This window comes from Myotis yumanensis, unplaced genomic scaffold, assembly GCF_028538775.1.
Source record: "Myotis yumanensis isolate MYYU_CA2020_CCGP unplaced genomic scaffold, mMyoYum1.0.hap1 SCAF_5, whole genome shotgun sequence".
Classification (NCBI taxonomy): Eukaryota; Metazoa; Chordata; class Mammalia; order Chiroptera; family Vespertilionidae; genus Myotis; species Myotis yumanensis.
In genome coordinates, this window is record NW_027223756.1 from 61364224 (window position 1) to 61383641 (window position 19418).

General features: G+C 36.2%; 1 protein-coding gene across 9 annotated transcripts in view; it reads left to right on the forward strand.

Moving 5' to 3' along the window:
- Positions 1 to 19418, forward strand: part of FSTL5 (follistatin like 5) — a 725468-nt gene that overhangs the window by 243893 nt on the left and 462157 nt on the right. For 5 of the 9 annotated variants that reach the window (XM_070415376.1, XM_070415375.1, XM_070415378.1 and 2 more), the window contains exon 3: positions 8960 to 8993. In XM_070415376.1, coding sequence (XP_070271477.1) covers positions 8960 to 8993 — 34 coding nt within the window. The remainder of the gene's footprint in view (positions 1 to 8959; positions 8994 to 19418) is intronic. The other 4 variants (XM_070415377.1, XM_070415380.1, XM_070415382.1 and 1 more) reach the window with 1 other exon arrangement.

Sequence of the window (19418 nt, forward strand, 5' to 3'; positions counted from 1 at the left end):
AGTTTAGCTGGGGAGTTGTTTGTTGTGTGTGTGGGGTTTTTTTTTGGTTTATTTTTTCAATGACGTAATGGCAGAGGATGTGGAGAGTTTATCAGGATAGTAGCCATCTATAAGTACAGACAGCTCTTCAGGGAAATCTAGATTAAAAATGAATAAGCAGAGGGAAAGCTTTTACAATCCTACTGGAAAGCTATGATTTAGTGAAATGAGGTTCCTGAAATTTAAAGATTAGATAAAAATAGAAACTGCTTGTCAGCAGCTTCAGCCATAGTGCTAACTGGGCAGGTGGGCCACACACTCCAGCTGGGTTGTTTCATCCCTCAGGACCTATTTACAACCTGCTGCACGCGGCTTTTTATATTACGCAGCAGTTGAAATGATATGCCTGTGCAGACACACAGTATCAAATGTCTTCACTCACCAACATATTTTCTCTATGCTAATGAAATTAATAGCAGATGTTTTGAGTAAGTCTTTTTATTAGTTTGTTGGAATTTGGCATTTAGATAAATTTCTTTTTCCTTTAATTTATTAGAAAATATTTCTGATAAACAATAACATATAGAGATAATTTAATACACCTCTACAAATCTAAAACAAATGTAAGAAAAAAAGATGTTAAAAATATTTTTCAAGTACCTCTCCCAAATATTCTTTTCCTGACCACCTCTTCAAACATAAATGGAAACAGACATTACTGCAGTGAAGGTCTGGGGAGAGGGATAGCTGTGGGGGAGGGTGTCAATGGGGGAAAATGGGACATCTGTAATACTTTAAACAATGAAGATAAATAAAAGTAAATATTTGCTTGAATTTTGTGCTAAGTATGTTATTATATTCTTTATAAGTATAGTATATATGGCTATGTTGATGAATGATAAATAGTGTTTTTTCATGTTATAAAATAGAATGTATTTGTTAGATACTTTTTTGTGTGTTAATGTTCACCGGAGAATATTTTTCCGTTGATTTTTTTAGAGAGAGTAGAGGGGAGGAGGAGAGACGGAGAAACATCCACGTGAGAGAAACACATTGATTGGTTGCCTCCCACAGGATCCCCAACCAGGCTGGGGATCAAACCTGCAATCAAGGTACATGCCCTTGACTGGAATAGAACCCAGGACCCTTCAGTCCACAGGCCAATGCTCTATCCACAAAACCAAACCAGCTAGGGCACATATTTTATTTATTTATAGTGTTTCCAATAGCTTCACTCTATTTTCTCTATAATTAATGATCCACTTATAAATTGCCACATTCATCATATGAAGGATAGATTTTCCCCAATTTTTGTTAGTGTAAATAGGGCTGCTAGGAGCATTCCTACACATTTTTCAAAGTGCCCATAACGCATCAATTATTCTAGGACACATTATCAAAAGTAGGTTTGCTATCTTATGGATTTCTGCATATCCAAGTGTAGCTGATGTGTTAGCGATGTTCTCAAACATTTCTGATCATCTGGTGAAAAGCAATTGCATTGATTGATTCCAGTTTCTCTGGTCGACCAATTCAGATTTGTCTTCCAGTTCTCTAACTTTATTCAGCTTACTGCTGTTCAGTTGCTAACTAGTTACATTGTTTTGAACTATCCTAATCATTGTACTTGAAAAGGTTCCAAACCTTACTAATCTACTCATAATTCTCTGTATCTCTTTACATATTTTTAATCTCCTGAATTTTTATTTTATATCCAGTAATGCCAATATTTGAAATTTGGGTCCGCATAATTATTCACTTGTTGCTTCCTTTAACATTTGTGTGTACTTCATAAGTCTGGATTTAGATGTGTTTTGTTTACTTCTTTGGGAACCTTGTGAGGCATGAGTTGAGGGTATATTTGTGGAGATGAAACTTTCTGAGCAATGAAGGGTCTTAAAGCACTACCAAAGTGGAAATATTTTAAGTTTATTTCTTGAGATTTTGTGCTCATATCAGTAGTATAAATTTGTACTCCAAATCCTCATGAGAACATGCCCTTGGTGACAAATACTAAGGGAAATACAGGGTGTGGCAAAAACAGATTTACAGTTGTGAGTACATGAAACACAGAATTTATTCTTATATTATTACTTATTAATTATTGTATTGTTTTCCATACTGACAACTGCAAAAGTACTTTTACTCCTCCCTGTGCCTTTCCCCTCAACTGGAGCTCAGGCTAGAAATGACATTTTTCCCTTACTGCCTCCATTTGTCACAAATGTTATTTTTAAAAAAATTATATATAGGTATGTAAGTGTATACATCTCTTATTTGAATTTCATACAAGGCAGTTATTTAAGATACATTTTTAAGAACCTGTTATCATCATCTAGTGAAATGATATTTTATTTTTATTTATATGTATATTTATATATGTATCTATTTTATTTTTATTTATGTGTATATTTATATGTATATTTATCTATGTATGTATGCATCTGTCTGTCTAGTTATTTACCTGCTTACCAATTATCTATCTACCATTCTATTTATTCACTATTCTGTTTTTTATTCTCATTCTCTACTTAACTCTTTCCCTTAGGGTCAACCATTTTATTTTTTATAACTAATTTTCATTTGGATATGTTCCTATGAAATGTATTTTATTATGCTTTTGTGTTTAGATTTACATAAATAGTATTATTGTTTTTGATCTAATTGATTAATTTTTCACTCAGTACTTTGTTTTAAAGATCTCTGCATGTCATTTTATTATAGCTTCCATTGTTGAATCCCAACATATAAATCTATTCTCCTAAGAATGACCACATCAGTTTTTACCAATACCTTTTACCACAAACAGTGCTTCAATGGTCATCATCCTAGAGACCTCCATGAACCCACAAGTTGAGGGTGTACATAGGGAAAGCTAGACATGACTAGTGGTCACCTTGAATAAGATAATATGTGTAAAGAACTTCAAATTTGCTTGCCAACTAATAAGACTGTTACGTGTTTTAATCTTTCTTCCTCCTCCTTCTGTCCCTTCTCCTGCTTCTCCTCCTTCTCCCTCCTTCCTCCTTCCTAATTTCTTCTCCCTGTTTTATTTTAATTCCCAAGCCTCAATCATCTTGTTATAAACCCCTGTAATGAATCTCTCTGCCTACTGGGAAAGGCACTGAGTGTATTTATGCTTAGACTCCATGCTGTTGACCTCTGTTGTACTTATTTCTCCCCTTAAACCTCTGATTGCCTGAACCCAGAATATCTTTCATTAGTTTAGGTGTATTTTGGATACCTGGCTATAAGTCTTTATATTTTCTAATTGCAGAAAATAGTGTGTTTTTTAATACAAAGTATATTCTCAATAATAAATGTTATTTATTGGTAGCCTCTGTAAAATTTTTATACTAGAAAAAGCATACTATACCTGAGATACCATTAGGTTCCTTTTACTTTTGGCCTACTTACAGACTTAATGAATTTCAAATCTAAATTTTTTGAGGGATAAACATAAAATGAAATGAATTTTCATTTAAAAATCTGCAATTTAAATCATACTACTTCACTAATTTCCATGTCAAAATCATTAATTTGTGACATTTATATTTTTCCAATTTATTTTATTAGTGATTTGTATTGGGAAAATCATTATTTCCACACTCCAAAAACGCACTATAAAAACTATTATAATAATTGGGATGTTTATTTAATGTATATGGCTCTTTCACAAATAGCTTCAGCTATAATATGAAAGGGGGCATAACTTTTCTACTGGAGAAGTAAGAAAACTTTATTGAATATATTTTTATATAATCCTCATGTCTAAAGAAGTATACAGTTGAATACTTAACTATTCACAGTTTCTCCCAAAGGATTAAAATTTTTATAATTCTGTAACTTTGCACAATCTAATACCCTTTCCACAGCAAATTATTTTGCTGCCCTTTAATTATTTTATTTTATCCGTCACCGTTTATCCCCTCCAGCTACCCCCTAACCTCTACAATTGCCACTCTGCTGTCCATGTCCATGAGTTCTCTCTCTTGGAGCAAAAAAGAAGAGAGAGAGAGAGAGAGAGAGAGAGAGAGAGAGACACCATCCTTTAATTTTTAGTTCAAGGAACACTGTGAATTCTTCCTTTGTCCCACACTTAGCATAGACACTCTTCTCATTCTTGTTTCCACATCATCCTATAAATTCTTTATTATTATCTTGTAATTAATAGCTATCAGTTTCTCTAGTTAGAATTTGAAATTCTGAGATAGAAATTCATGTTATCCATAGTTAATTCCTATCTCCTAGCACAGTGTTGGCCATGTATATTCCAAGCAAACCTGTATTCTAGAAGTAATTTGTACATCAATACCTTATTAAAGTAGTAACATGATAATAGAATATAAATACCTTCCAATCACATTTCAAAATATTTTTTAAATTTTAGAGTCAAAGGGGGGGGGGGAGAGGGAGAGAGAGAGAGAGAGAGAGAGAGAGAAGTTTATGAGAGAGAGACATTTATTGGTTGCCTCCTGTACTCACCCTGACCAGGAATCAACCTGTAACCTGGGTATGTGTCCTGACCAGGAATCAAACACTCCATTTTTTGGTGCATGAGATGACCCTCTAACTAACTGAGCAACACTGGCCAGGGCCATATTTCAAATTTATTTACATAAAAATAAGATAAATGGGTAAAGTATCTGAAAGCTAATTACAATGTCTATTATCAATTTTAAAAATGCAATCTCCCTGTTTTAAGAGAAAATCATAAATAATATTTCAAAAATTAAGTATTTCTTTTAAATATTTCCAAATATATTCTTTAAAATATAGAAATGCATAAATAAAATTGCCAAAAATTATTTTCATTTATTTTATTGAATTTTATTTCCTTTTCAAATGCATAGTTTTAAAAAGTAGCCTATCGACATTTATTTTAGGATTTTCTCGTATTTCAACTCTAATAAAGTCTAATAATATAAAACAATAATGCTATAAGAAAGGCCTATAGAATTTTCATTTTTTATCTTAAGATTATATATTAGGTAAAAAACACAAACATTTCTTTTTTTCCCAGCATTATTTTAAATCTTCAAATCTGTATGCATTGCAAACAAATAAATAATTTGTACTTTGTTATGGAAAGGAGGGCTCATATATGTGTGTGAAACCAAAATGTGGGTGTTTGAGTCTGAGTTCTTGTCTCTTGAAATCAAAGAATGAAGTTGCCGACAAAAGCTATTAATGGAACCAGAGTTTATTGGGAGAAGCCAGTCCTGGAAAAGGTGCAGCTGGGGTTCCAGGACAGGCCAGTGTCCAGAGTTTCCTTTCCATGTTACAGTCAGGTGTAGTTTATTATCCAAGCTAAGTAAAGTCTAATAGTCTGCCAGGCCCACGTGGCTCAGTGGTTGAGCATAGACCTATGTCCCAGGAAGTCAAGATTCAGTTCCCAGTCAGGGCACATGCCTTGGTTGCAGGCTTGATCCCTGGTGTGGGGAGTACAGAAGGCAGCCTATCGCTCTCATCATTGATGTTTCTATCTCTCACTTCCTTTTCCTCCTCCCTTCCTCTCTGAAGTCAATAAAAATATATTAAAAAACAACAACAAAAGAATGAGAGCCAATAGATGGGGCCTGAGTCCTCCAAGATACTTAAGAAAAAGAAAGAAAATAAAGTCTAATAGTCCTTGTGCGGAGGCCCACATGACCATAAGCCATGTGGGTGCAGGGAAGTGCTCCTCCGCCACAGGAACAAATATCAGAAACCCACTGAGTTCAAGGGAGAAGAGAAAGAGAGCTAAAGGAAGCACAGGCCTTTTTAAAAAAATATATTTTATTGATTTTTTACAGAGAGGAAGAGAGAGGGATAGAGAGTTAAAAGCATCGATGAGAGAGACACATCAATCAGCTGCTTCCTGCACACCCCCTACTGCGGATGTGCCAGCAACCAAGGTATATGACCCTGACCAGAATCGAACCTGGGACCTTTCAGTCTGCAGGCCAACACTCTACCCACTGAGCCAAACCGGTTAGGGCAGACCTTTTAATTGAGGCATTGGAGACAGCCTTACTAGCTCCTGATTGATCTTTTCAAATAATTTTGCCTTAGCAACATCCTTGGGATTGGTCTACACGCCTTACTGCCTTGTGATTGGTTATTTGCATGATGCCTAGCAATATTCAGACATTTTAAAGTTTGTCTCCCACACACACCCTTCTTTCCTCGGCCAGTTGTGTTGTCCTAGTAATTCCACTCAGTTGAGTTCCCGGATTCTACTGTCTCCGGCCCCTGTTCACCTAGCTTCTTTCTGTCTCCTCATGAGCACTGCCAAGTGTCTGCAGCTTGGCAGCTCTGCATTGAATGTCTTCCCCCTGGTGGTCAGTGCGCGTCTTAGTTACTGGCTGGTCAGCCAGCCAGTCATTTAGGCATACACACACACACACACACACACACACACACACACACACACACTAGAGGCCCGGCACACGAAATTCGTGCCTGGGTAAAGTCCCTAGGCCTGGCCTGCAATCAGGGCCATCTTCCCCAGCTGCCTGCAGCCGGCCCCGCCCCCCACCGCCACCCACCCCCAGTTCCCTGTTCGCCATTGGGTGATCGGTGCTTAATGGCTGGGGGAAGGGACTGAGAGGTCAGCTGTTCCCTCCCGCCTGTTTGCTGGCTCTGGCCCTATAACGGGTGGCCATCAGGCAATCTGACCCTGCTGGCCAGTGAAAGGGACCAAGAGGTGTTCATTGTGCGTCATAGTGACTGGTCCAGCGGTTGTTCTGGTTGTTCTGCCGTTAGGGTCAATATGCATATTACCCTTTTATTATAAACTAGAGGCCCCGTGCACGAAATTCATGCACAGGTAACGTCCTTAGCGGCTGCTGGCTGGGGCCTCCCTTCATTCTACGCCGCCTTCTGGTGATCAGCACACATCATAGTGAGCAATCGAACTCCCAGTCAGTCGAACTCCGGAGGGGACACTTTGCATATTAGGCATATATATATATATATATATATATATATATTTTTTTTTTTTTTTTTTCAAATATATCATGTGGTAAAGGTAACAAATCTCTGATCACTTAAGAATTCTCACATAAATAATCACAATTTTCTCCTTAATATTTCTTTATTTTTAAATTAACAGTTAAAATAATTTCTAAACTAAAATTGTGGAAAATGTATATTGCCAAGTAAATAATGCAATTTAGTCATAGAAACAAATAAAAAAAGATATTACTTTCAAAATCCTAAGTTATGTATATAAGTCTCCACTAAAAGAGTTCTAATACAAGTTTGGCAGTAAGTGGAATAGTTTATCCTTTTTTTCTTCTTACTTTACAAGTCTGTTCCCAGTCTTCCCAGTCCAATAAATTAATATCTAATTTATGTTCTTTAAGTACATTCTTCTTAAACATTTCTAGTTTGTAGGATATTTAAAGGTATTTTCATTGGTAATTTTAAGCATATACAAATGTATTAGTAGAGAATTGGATTTTAAGAAACAAAATATGATAATGTGTTAAGGCTATTTGAAACCTATATAATCTTAATAACCAATGCTACCACAATACATTTAATTTAAAAATAAAATAAATAAATAATACTTATTACCATTGTGTAGTAGGTTTAATAATGACATATTTTTTTTTATTTCGTTCATCCTTTTTTTTTTTTTTTCACTTGTATGAGTTTTTTATTGCTGAAAATCGTTTTGTTCATCCTTTATATCCTGTCATCTGGAGCAGTGTCTGGCACATAGAAGTCCTTTATACATATTTGTTGAAAGAATAAATGACTAAATAAATAAATGAATAGTAAAAGAAGAGAGACAGAGTATTTTCATTAATAAATACCTCTTTGAAAAATTTGAGCCTGCTTGTCCTCTAATTATGAAAGGATAATCTATATTTAAAACAAGTAATTTATATTTAAATTTTAATTTAAATAAACAACAGATACTCTAAATTAAAAAATAAATATAACTGGAAACTCAGTTAATCAACAAAGGACAGAATAGCATTCAAACACAAAAGCTGGAAGAATTAGGATAAGAGACTTAGAACACAAAAGTGTTAAAGTCTAATAGAATCAGACATTGGGTTAGCTGGCCCAATAAGTGTACGTTTGTCAATATGCACTTTCTGAAAATTTGACTCTGGCGTTAATGTTTATAGCGACATAAATTATTTATATTTTTTCTTAAGTATGTACATTTTATCAAAATTTATTGGAATTAATACAGTTCTGCAGTTCAGTGTGTGTGTATGTGTGTGTATACATATATGCAGTTGTCACTTTTTATTAGAAATATATTCAAGGTTATTTTTAGTTGGCAACCCTGAAACTTTTAGACAGAGTAAACTGCATGAATATTGAGAAGTCATAGAGTGCACAATTTCTACTTAAAAACTGAACACAAGCTAATTCTTTTGGAGTTGCCTGGTAACTAATAAGGAGTATGTCAAATTGAAAGACAGGTCTGACTGAAGCAGCCTTTGAATAAGTAATAGAATTTGTTGTCAACTTTAGCCTCAGAGAAGTGAGATAGGGACCAAGTCTAAGTTAAATTGAAGGAAAGACAGTTGAAATGTCTTTTGTGTTTTTTAGTGAAGTCTTCACTGTTTGCTCTTAAACTCTTCCCCTCACCAACAACTTATGATTAATGTAGAGATGTTGAAGGCAAATTCTGAATACATCATTCATAATGTTTGAATTAAATGGAATAGCCTAAGGCACTTGAGAGGCATGACAAGCTATTTTTTATTCATTAACCATTTATTCATTTATTTATACATTTATATTCATATAATGTATTGGTTTCTTAGAGAAATGTATGTCCACTAAGAATGATTACTACTCTGATAAAAGATTTGGCATAAGTATTTGTTAAGGTGAGAATTGTATTACAATCACTCCTGGGTATATGTACAACAAAACATTTAGACAAGTCTTTAATTATATTAATGCTTTATAGCAGGCTGTTGAACACACATATACAGATATTGACCTACTTCTGTTTTAATTCCAGCAGGAGAAAAGTCAAGAAAGTTCAAGAATCAAAGGTAAGGAATAATCGTTTTAAGATTATAGTCTCATAAATTCATGTAAGCATAGGAGAAGAACTATAAAAGATTTGATGTTTCTTTGGAAATTTAGTTAAAATTGGGAAACAGAATTCATCTTCAATGTGGTTTTAAAACCATTGTGAACCCTTTGGGGAAACCTTAACACAATTTTCTGTGTTCCCTCATTTGTTCTCATGGAATTCCTCCATCGAGCATTGTCCATAAGAGTTGGTGTTCTGTCACATCCATGATTTAGCAGATGAACTTTTTCTAATATATTTCATGGACAACCAATTATTTAGTCACTGCTGTCTCTTTTTATTTTCTACTAGAGGCCCAGTGCACGAATTTGTGCACCAGTGGGGTTCCTCAGCCTGGCCTGTGGTATCTGGCAGATACCAGCTCTCCAACATCCCCTGAGGGGTTCCAGATTGTGAGAGAGCACAGGCCAGGCCAAGGGACCCCACTGGTGCACGATTGTGGCTGGGGAGGGACGCGGGAGGTTGGCCAGCCGGGGAGGGACTGTGGGAGGGCTCCAGGGCGTGTCCAACCCATCTTGCTCAGTCCCAATTGGCAGGACCCCAGCAGCAAGCTAACCTACCGGTCGGAGTGTCTGCCCCCTGGTGGTCAGTGCACGTCATAGCGAGCGATTGAGCAGCCTTAGCATATCATTAGCATATTACACTTTGATGGGTTGAAAGGATGACCAGACACTTAGCATATTAGGCTTTTAATATATAGGATTAAAAAGCAAGAAAATACTTATTTCTATATTAAAATCAGTGATAGTTTTTAGTGTGGCATATTCAACTCTACTCAGACATAGGGAGACATGTTTCACCATAAAGACATTGTTAAGTTTTGAAGTTTGACCATTGAGCTAATAAATGATTCTAGGAAGATGGTAATCGTACCTGACTATTTGTGTTGTTTTTCAGCAAACTATAGCTAGATTTGTTATTTTATATGTGAAATTATTACACTTATTTATCCTCGAAACACTCATATTAACTCAAAGTTTTATGCTTTTGTGTTGCAAAAGGGAATTTCTGTTCCAATATGTGCTGGATGGTGTGTATTTAAATTCTATAAACATTGTAAGCATACTGAGCGCACATCTTCCTTCTCATGAAACATCCTAGTGTTTTAGATGAATCTTAAATCACATTTATAATTCTGTTATATTGAAACAGGTTTAGTGTAGCTTTCTTCTTGAATCTTTATTGCCTTGGGGTACATAAATCATACCATCCTAAGTAGTGGAAATTATTTTCCAACTGCTGTCTAGGAACATGTTTTCTTTTATAATGTAACACAATTTTTAAGATGATGCTTGTCACTGCTTTTACTGTTACTGGCTGACACATGGTTTTGAACTGTCACACTATGGATTCTAGAGTACTGTATTCTAAGTCAGAGATGCATGGTCACATCAGGACTTGTTGCTTAGCTCTACTTAAAAGAACTCTACAGTTTTGACAGTTTATAGGAATCATCTGGAATGTTATCTTACTGGAAATTATGGATAACCCATTAAAATGTTTTTGAATATCAATATTAAGAGACATTTAAGCCATTGAAGCTATAGTTTACCCATTGGTAGATGACAAAAATTCTGAAAATCAAATATTGTACCTTTGTTGATAACTAATTTTTGAAATGTAAGCTGTGTCTTCATGTGATGTTAGTAACCAATTATCAGTTAGGGAATCTCAGGCCTTTCTGACAAATTGGAAATCTCATTTGACAGATCTTGTTTATTACATTACCCGGTATGCCTACAGAGGAAGTCTTTAATCTTCTAATTTCCTGTGTTCTATGCTTTTTTTCTGATATGACAACAATCACAACCTCATAGTACTCATAACTTGGAATTACATTAACACCAAAGCACTCTACTGAAAATAGAACCCTCTTTTCTCCATGCATTAGAGATGTATATTGAAATATTTTGAAACTTTCAATTGTATCTTTAATTATTTGACATTCACACAAGCTCTTATTCTAAAATTATTTTGAAATACCATTGAAATCCATATTTTATATATTCCAAGGTTACATTTACATGAAATTTACATGATAAAATGAATTTTGATTCAGTAGTTAATATGCTATTGGTTTCACAATTGATTTTTGTGCTTCAATTGCCTATTTTTAGATGAGTTAAAGCCTAATATATTTAGTACATAATTTTGAGGTTTACAGTATTTTGATATCCTTCCATGAAGTTCATTGAAGATAATAGCAGAGAAGTGAAGACAGTCCTACAGTTTTGAAAAAGGATCAACTATTTAGGAAGTCATACATCACACTGTTCTTCAGTGACACTATGGCTATGTTAAAATAGGATACATTATGCTTTTAATATTGATTGGAAATTATAAGTATTACTAGGAATTAATTTCCTTTGAAGAATAGTTCTAATATAAGGATCCCAAAAAATCAATCTCTCCCAATATTACTCAGGGGACTATTTTAATTTGTGATTGCTTTATTCATGTATATTTAAGATAATCATTCTACAGTTCTCAGTGATGAAATAATAACATATTTTAAGAAAATGGCTTAAAATTCTGTCAACTTAGTTGAGTTTTTAATTTTACAAAATAGTTTAAAATATTTACTACAATCAGAAGGATAATATCATCGTGGAGAGTTTGCATATGGTTATGCTGTAGCAAGCTCTTAAAGTATCAGCTTTACCCTTGCTCAGTTGAAAAAAAAAGTTACTTAACTTTGCATTAAGTTGAAAGACCCAGCTGCATTCATCACACAATTTTTCCCTTCTCTCTTTTAAGTGGGTATTCTTCACTCTTCCCGTTCAAAAATGATAAAAATAAAGTACAGTCCTCTTTCATTCCTAGTAATATTTTGGGTAAGTCTCTAAAATTTAGGTCAGGTAGCTAGTTGGGAATAGTGAGTGGATAGGAATGTACTATTAAATTCTTATTTTTTAAAAGCCATTGGACATATTACATTAACAAATGGAAGTATTATGCAAAACTAAAAGATGGTAAGTCACATATATGAGCCCTCTATTAGACTCTTTGTCTAATTGTTTCCATGCCTTTATGTTTAAGAAATAAAATATAGCTGGTACAATAAGTAATACCTGAAATGGAAATTCTTACCGTTATATGAAATTGAGTTACTATATTTTTAACAGAGTACAATGTTATACATTATGAATGTTAAGTTCCTTGGCATTTCAATTTAGAAAACTATTGCTGAGGCAAACAATTGTTTGCAGGATTTGTGAAAAATGCGGGTTTGTCTATTGTATTCCATAGTTACAATCCTTAGGAAGTCCAAGTACTTTAAAAACAAGAAAATTCCCCTCTAGAAAATGTCAACAAAAGGATTGATAGTTTTATTTATTTGTTTGCTTTGGTAAACAATAATTCTAAATAAACCCAAGATAAGTGTACTTATGGCAGATTTGTGAAAAGTATTCTTAAAAAACAATTAAATGTGTAAAAGAATGTGAGAGCAATAATTTAGAGTTTTTACCTTAACAATTGCATTATATCAGAACAATTATATTTTTACTCTATTTGTTTTATAAAAAACATACTTTGTAAATTAAATGAGGGCAAAATGTATTCTATGAGTTATTATTGATTACCTTGAAGCAAAAAAAGGGCCAATATAGTGTATGTACAACTTAAGAACGTATGACTAACTGGAAAGTCTTTAATTAGAATATGAGTATCTCAAATACTTCAATACATTTTACTATACACCTAAGTTAACAATAGGAATATAAATTCATTGTTGAGTAACTAATTAATTAGAAATATAATTCTCAATTATTATAAACACTTTGTCAGAATTTTCCGATTTTATTAGCTGACATCTGTTCCATTTATGGTCTTTTACTGTTAAAATATGGTAACATTTCTTCATGCAAGTGAGGTTTTGTGAATTTTTGTGGTAATGTGAGTTTTTAAAATAACCATAGATGCAAATTTTGAAAGTCACTAAATATAATATTACTTGGATAGTAATTGTTACTTTGGCAGACTTTCAAAAATATAACAATTTATACCCTAGCTGGTTTGGCTCAGTGGATAGAATCCTGGCCTGCAGATTGAAGGGTCCCAGGTTCAATTCCAGTCAAGAGCACATGCCAGGGTTGTGGGCTCCAGCCCCAGTAGGGGGTATGCAGGAGACAGCTGATCAATGATTCCCTCTCATCACTGATGTTTCTATCTCTCTCTCCCCCTCCCATCCTCTTTGAAATCAATAAAAATTAATATATGTTAATTGTTATAATATACTAGAGGCCCGGTGCACAAAAATTTGTGCACTGGGGGGGGGGTCCCCTCAGCCTGGCCTGTGCCCTCTCGCAGTCTGGGACCCCTCGGGAGATAACGACCTGCTGGCTTAGGCCTCCTCCTGGGTGGCAGAGGGCAGGCCCAATCCCTAGGTGCAGCCCCTGGTCGGGCTCAGAGCAGGGCTGATTGGGGAGTTGGCGCGCCGCACCCTGTCATGCACAGAGCAGGGCGGATTAGGAGGTTGTGATGCCACCCTCAGTCACTCTCAGGGTGGGGCCGATTGGGTGGTTGGGGCACCGCCCCCTGTCACACTCAAGGCAGGGTCGATGGGGAGGTTGCGGCGCCACCCCCTGTCACACACAGAGCAGGGCCGATCAGGGGGTTGGGGCACTGCCCCCTGTCACTCACAGAGCAGGGCCAATCAGGGGTTGGGGCGCTGCCCCCTGTCACTCACAGAGCAGGGCCCATCGGGGGGTTGGGGAGCTCCCCCCTGTCACGCACAGAGCAGGGCCGATCGGGGGGTTGAGGAGCTCCCCCCTGTCACGCACAGAGTAGGGCCGATAGGGGAGTTAGGGCACCACCCCCTGTCACACACAGAGCAGGGCCAGTGGGGGGGGGCGGGGTTGGGGCGCCGCCCTCTATCACCCACAGAGCAGGGCCAATCAGGGGGTTGGGGCGCAGCCACTGTCACACTCAGGGCAGGGCCGATGGGGAGGTTATGGCTCTACCCTGTCACACACAGAGCAGGGTCTGTGGAAGGGGGGGGGTTGGGACGCCGCACCCTGTCACACACAGAGCAACAGGGCGATCAGGGGGTTTGGGCGCTGCCCCCTGTCACCCTGATCTGGTGCCAGGAGGCCTCACGGCTCCGCTGATCCCTGTGCTGGGAGGCATATTACCCTTTTACTATATAGGATAGAGGCCTGGGGGCCGGCTGGTTTGCCCTGAAAGGTGTCCTGGATCAGGGTGGGGGTCCCCACTGGGGTGCCTGGCCAGCCTGGATGAGGGGATGATGGCTGTTTGCAGCTGGTCACACACCCTTCAGGGTGGGGGTCCCCACTGGGGTGCCTGGCCAGTCTGGGTGAGGGGCTGAGGGCTGCTTTCAGGCTGGCGGTTGTTGACTGAAGCTCCCAACTGCTCCTTTTTTTTCTCTTTTTTTTATTTTATTCTGGGCCAGCTTTAGCTCTGGCTCTAGCTCTGAGGCTTCCGCTGCTGAAAGCAGGTATCTGGTTTGTTTGCGTTCTATAATCGAAACAATGTATAACTCCAGCTCTGAGATCCCAGCCGGCTGAAAGCTGGTTTCTGCGGTTTTGTTTAGCTTCTATATTTGTTAGAATGTTTCAAACTGCCAGCTCAGAGGCCGGCAAGGCAGGCGGGGAACGTTGGAGTCTGCCATCACTGGAGCAAGCAAGCCTCATGTTTGCTTCCAGCTGCCTGGCTACCGGCCACCATCTTGGCTGACAGTTAATTTGCATAAGGATATGCTGATTAGCCAATGGGAAGGGTAGCGGTCGTACGCTAATTACCATGTTTCTCTTTTATTAGTGTAGATATAAATAACAATTTATGTTATAAAGTATAACTCCATAAAGTAAAAGTAAATTAATAGAATTATATTCACTGGGCATAATCTAAATGATGTCTCCAAATGCCTTATTCAGTAACTTTTAAGTAGTATGGATTTCATTGAAAGTAATAACTTTTCTCTGAGAATTAAGGTAATATTTATTATCCATTCTTTAAATTTTTATTTAAAAACTTGGTACAAGTTTAGATGATCCTGGTGCATGTCTTTATGCCGTAGCAAACAGGAATACAAACATCCTCCTCTACCTAATGATGCTGTTATCAATCACCCGGAGAGGTTTCAAAAAGCATCTGAATGTGTTTTTCACTTGTGCCAAGAAGGGCTCAATTTATATTATGCCAAACACATCATTGTTCTCCCCCCATTTTGTATATATCCTCTAGTTTTCCAAAGCATACCAATAAATCATCTCCAATGGGTCACTTACTGGGATGGGCAAAGGTAGAATTAAGGTTGTTCATTTGGAAAAGACAGGCAGGTTCTGATTATTACAATAACTTTAATTCTGTTTCTCATACACACAACTGTAAAACTACTTTTGCCAACCCCCATATTTTGGTTTCAGGGTGATTAATTGTGAAGCTTACTTTGCACCAGGAGGCAGTGCTATCTAAAATAAATGAAGGCATAATAGGTTTGGTGATTTGGGGAAAACCCAGATTAACTGGATTTTTTCTCTGAATAAATAATAATTTAATGCTTTGTGTAGTATCAAATGAATATTGTTTGTTGGCTTTTCTTTAAATAATTCAATTGTTTTTTACCTGCACTGCTCAACAGTGATCTTCCTTCAATCAACAATTTAGAATATATTTATTCTAGACTTTTCACAGAGCTAAAATTGTTTCCAAAATGTTTTCTAAAAATTTCCAAAGCTTTCTCCTGAAACAGTTGAATGCCATGTTTCAAAAAATGTCAAGTATTATTAACCAATAGGTGTTTGATGGCATCATTTATTTAGCTTTACAAAATAACTTCACTTGCAGTGGTTAGTCTTTATGAAATAGCAGTTCTTGAAATGGTCATGTGAAAAATTACATTTTTTTTGTCACAAGTTCCTATTTATCTTCCAATAAAAAATTAAATGATTTATCAGTTTTCCCTTTTTGCTTTGTGTCCCCAAGCACTTTCAACATAAAATTTGACTATATTAAAGAAAATATATTTAGTTGCTTTTTAAAGAAATATTTCTGCCTTTTAATCAAAGTTCTTAAATTAACATTTAATGTAATAGAATTTAAGTATTTTGTAAGTTATTTGGATTTTTTTGAAGTATGAAGGATATACATTTTCTATAACAAGGATTTGTGACTGTAAGTAGTATTATATTTAGTGACTTATATGAGACAAAGTAGATGTACATTTGTCCTACTCTGATGAATTAGTTAACTTGGAATTTTACCCATTATGTCAAAGATAAAATAATTTCACTTTTAAATAATTGCAGGATACATTTCATACTTTAAAAAATTGATTTCAGAAGGGAAAGGGGGGGGGCGAGATATAGAAACATCAATGATGAGAGGGAATCATTGATCTCGCTGCCTCCTGCAAGTCCCCACTGGGAGTCGGGTTGAGCCCACAATCCTGGAAGTGTGCCTTGACTGGAATAGAATTGTGACCTCGTGGTTCATAGGTTGATGCTCAACCACCAAGCTACACCAGCTAGTGTGTATTTCATACTTGTAACTCATTATATGGGTAACAATCTGTTTAATTACTTAGATGATAAGATGTAAGTGTTTTTATTGGAAAATTTTATATCATTCTAAAGTTAATATCATTGTTTCTTACATTACTGGTACATGGAATCCTTATCCATTGGATATTGGAAAGTAAGAGAAAAGTGGTCACATACGGACTGTGGTATTGCAAAAATCTCTATCTAATCCTCTGGTGAGGGTTACCTTTGCTTTATTAAACATATCTATTCTATTTTTAAATGTATCTTGATTGTTGAAAGTATTACAGATGTCCCCTTTGTTGACCCTCTCCATCCCATATGCACTTCCATCCCCAAGCCTTTACCACACTATTGTCTTTGTCCATTGGCTATTCAGATATGCATATAATTTCCCCAGTTAATCTCTCCCCACCCACCCACCCCCACCTTTCCTCTAAGATTTTTTAGTCTGTTCCATGTTTCTGGATCTATTTTGTTCGCCAGTGTATTTCGTTCGTTAGATTCCATGCATGAGTGAGATCATGTGATACTTATTTTTCTCTGACTGCCTTATTTCTCTTAGCATAGTATTCTGCAGGTCACTCCATGCTGTCTCAAAAGGGTAAGAGATGATAACCAAGGATCTCTTTCCCTCCATTATTCCCCTTTCAGGAAACAGCTGTTCTTGTTCAAAGCACTAGAGTTCCACTGAGAAGCACTGATTTATATAACACTTCTCAAGATATATCATTGGGTGTGGACTCAGCATGCTTAGGCTCAATTGTTTTATCCCCCACTTAAGAACTCAATCTCCTTTTCTCACTTATAATATGAATATAATAAAGCACAAAATTCTGTGTTAAGGATTACATGATATAAAGTTTATAACCCTTTGAGTAGAATGAAAACTCCTGGTTTATGTGAGTTTTATTTCAATATGTTTTGAAATATCTGCAACCATTTTTAATACATCTATGGTAGAAACATATTTATGAAAAAATAAGCTTTAATTTCATGAAATGTTAATATTAGAGGCCAAGACATGTTGATTTTATTTATTTATTTATTTATTTATTTACTTATGTTGATTTTACTTTGCCTCATCATTTTGCATATTCTAGGTTATAATCCACATTATTTTCCAAACTTGGAGACATCTGACCTACTGATATTAAATAATCTTGAGGTGTTTGCATATTTATTCTTAGGCTCACATTATTTTTATTATACTCCTATCATGATGTATGCAGCTTCACGAAACAAAGAATATAATACGATGTAGTGGACATTGCTTTTAACATAAACATATGGAAGACTAGTACACATTAGTGTAGTGATATCGTCATCTGTATAAAATGTGTGTAATTATAGTTCCTTCTTGATAGGTTTGTTTTGTGATTAAATGCAGAGAACATAGCAAAAATTATGTGGTATCTGATATTTTACTCTTTTCACAACCTAGCAAGTGAGCCTCATAGTTGCCTGGATGCTGGCAAAAGACATGAGGCTCCCATGTCAGAGACAAAGAAGTTTATTACTCATAGCTATAGCAGTAAGGAGTGTACCAGCATTTATGGCATTTCCCACAGGATTATGGGAAGAGGGCCAGATGATACCTGCCTATGAAGCAGTTTGCATTATAGATAGGAATGCAAACATATCCGAATGAACAGGAAACACATTTGCCCTGTCCCGATAACTTTTTTATTTTATTTTATTGATTTCAGAGAGGAAGGGAGAGGGAGAGAGAGGGATAAACATCAATGATGAGAGAGAATCATTGATTGGCTGCCTCCTACACACCCCCTGGATCGAGCCTGCAACCTAGGCATGTGCCCTCGACCAGAATCGAACCCGGGACCCTTCAGTCCACAGGCTGACGCTCTGTCCACTGAGCAAACCTGCTAGGGCCAGAAAACTTTTCTTTATTACATTTGCTTTATTACAAAGCTATTTAGCCCTTGCTTCGGAGGGAGACATTTTTTCTGTCTTCCAACGATATTAACTATACAGAATCCCTGAAAAGAAAGCCTGGGATTAAAAACAACAACATTCAGTGTTTCTTGTCTTAAGACTTGCAGAAATGCAAGTGACCCATGGAGATTTGTCTCTCAGAACACTTAGAATAGTAGGGGGAAAACAACAAAATAACACCTTCTCAGTAAACATTTATAATTGCCACCACCCCACCACCATCACCACAACCAGAATCAGAGAGTGTTTTTTCCTAGCTTATCCTTGGGGATGCAAGTGAAATTAGAATAAAGCATCTGTAGGCTTCTCCTGTTCACGGCCCCAAAATGTTTCATGGAAGGGGAGATGTTTCTAATTTTGCTTCTATGGTAAAAGAGCTATAAACATACAACATATAGATAGATGCAGAGAGAAAGACATAATTTCTTTTCTTCCTATAATGTTATTGTGTAGTCATTTTAAAAGTCAAATAAATTCAGAGTTAAAAAGATTAACTGTAGCAATTCACAATTTCTGTCTAATTAATAAGTGCCAGGCCCTATGTAAGGCACTTCACTTGATTTATCTTGATTTTATATATATGAATATTTAACATTTATGAGCACTTCTTTATTGCCAGTTTTTCTACTAAGTGCTTCCCATGCCTTATCTTATATAATCCTTGGAAGAATTTTACTTATACAAAAAAAGAGTAAATTTTACTGTCAATCTTCTTAAAGAGCTGGGTAAAAGTAGGTTTACAGTGGTTCATATGGAAAATAATACAACAATTAATAAATAAGAATACAAGAATTGACTTTGTGTTTCATGCTCACAACTGTTAGCCTACTTTTGCCAATACCTTTATATTAACCATCATTACTATTTGGGCATATGTGAATTTTTAATAAATGTATATGCATATATTTCTGCAAAAAAAT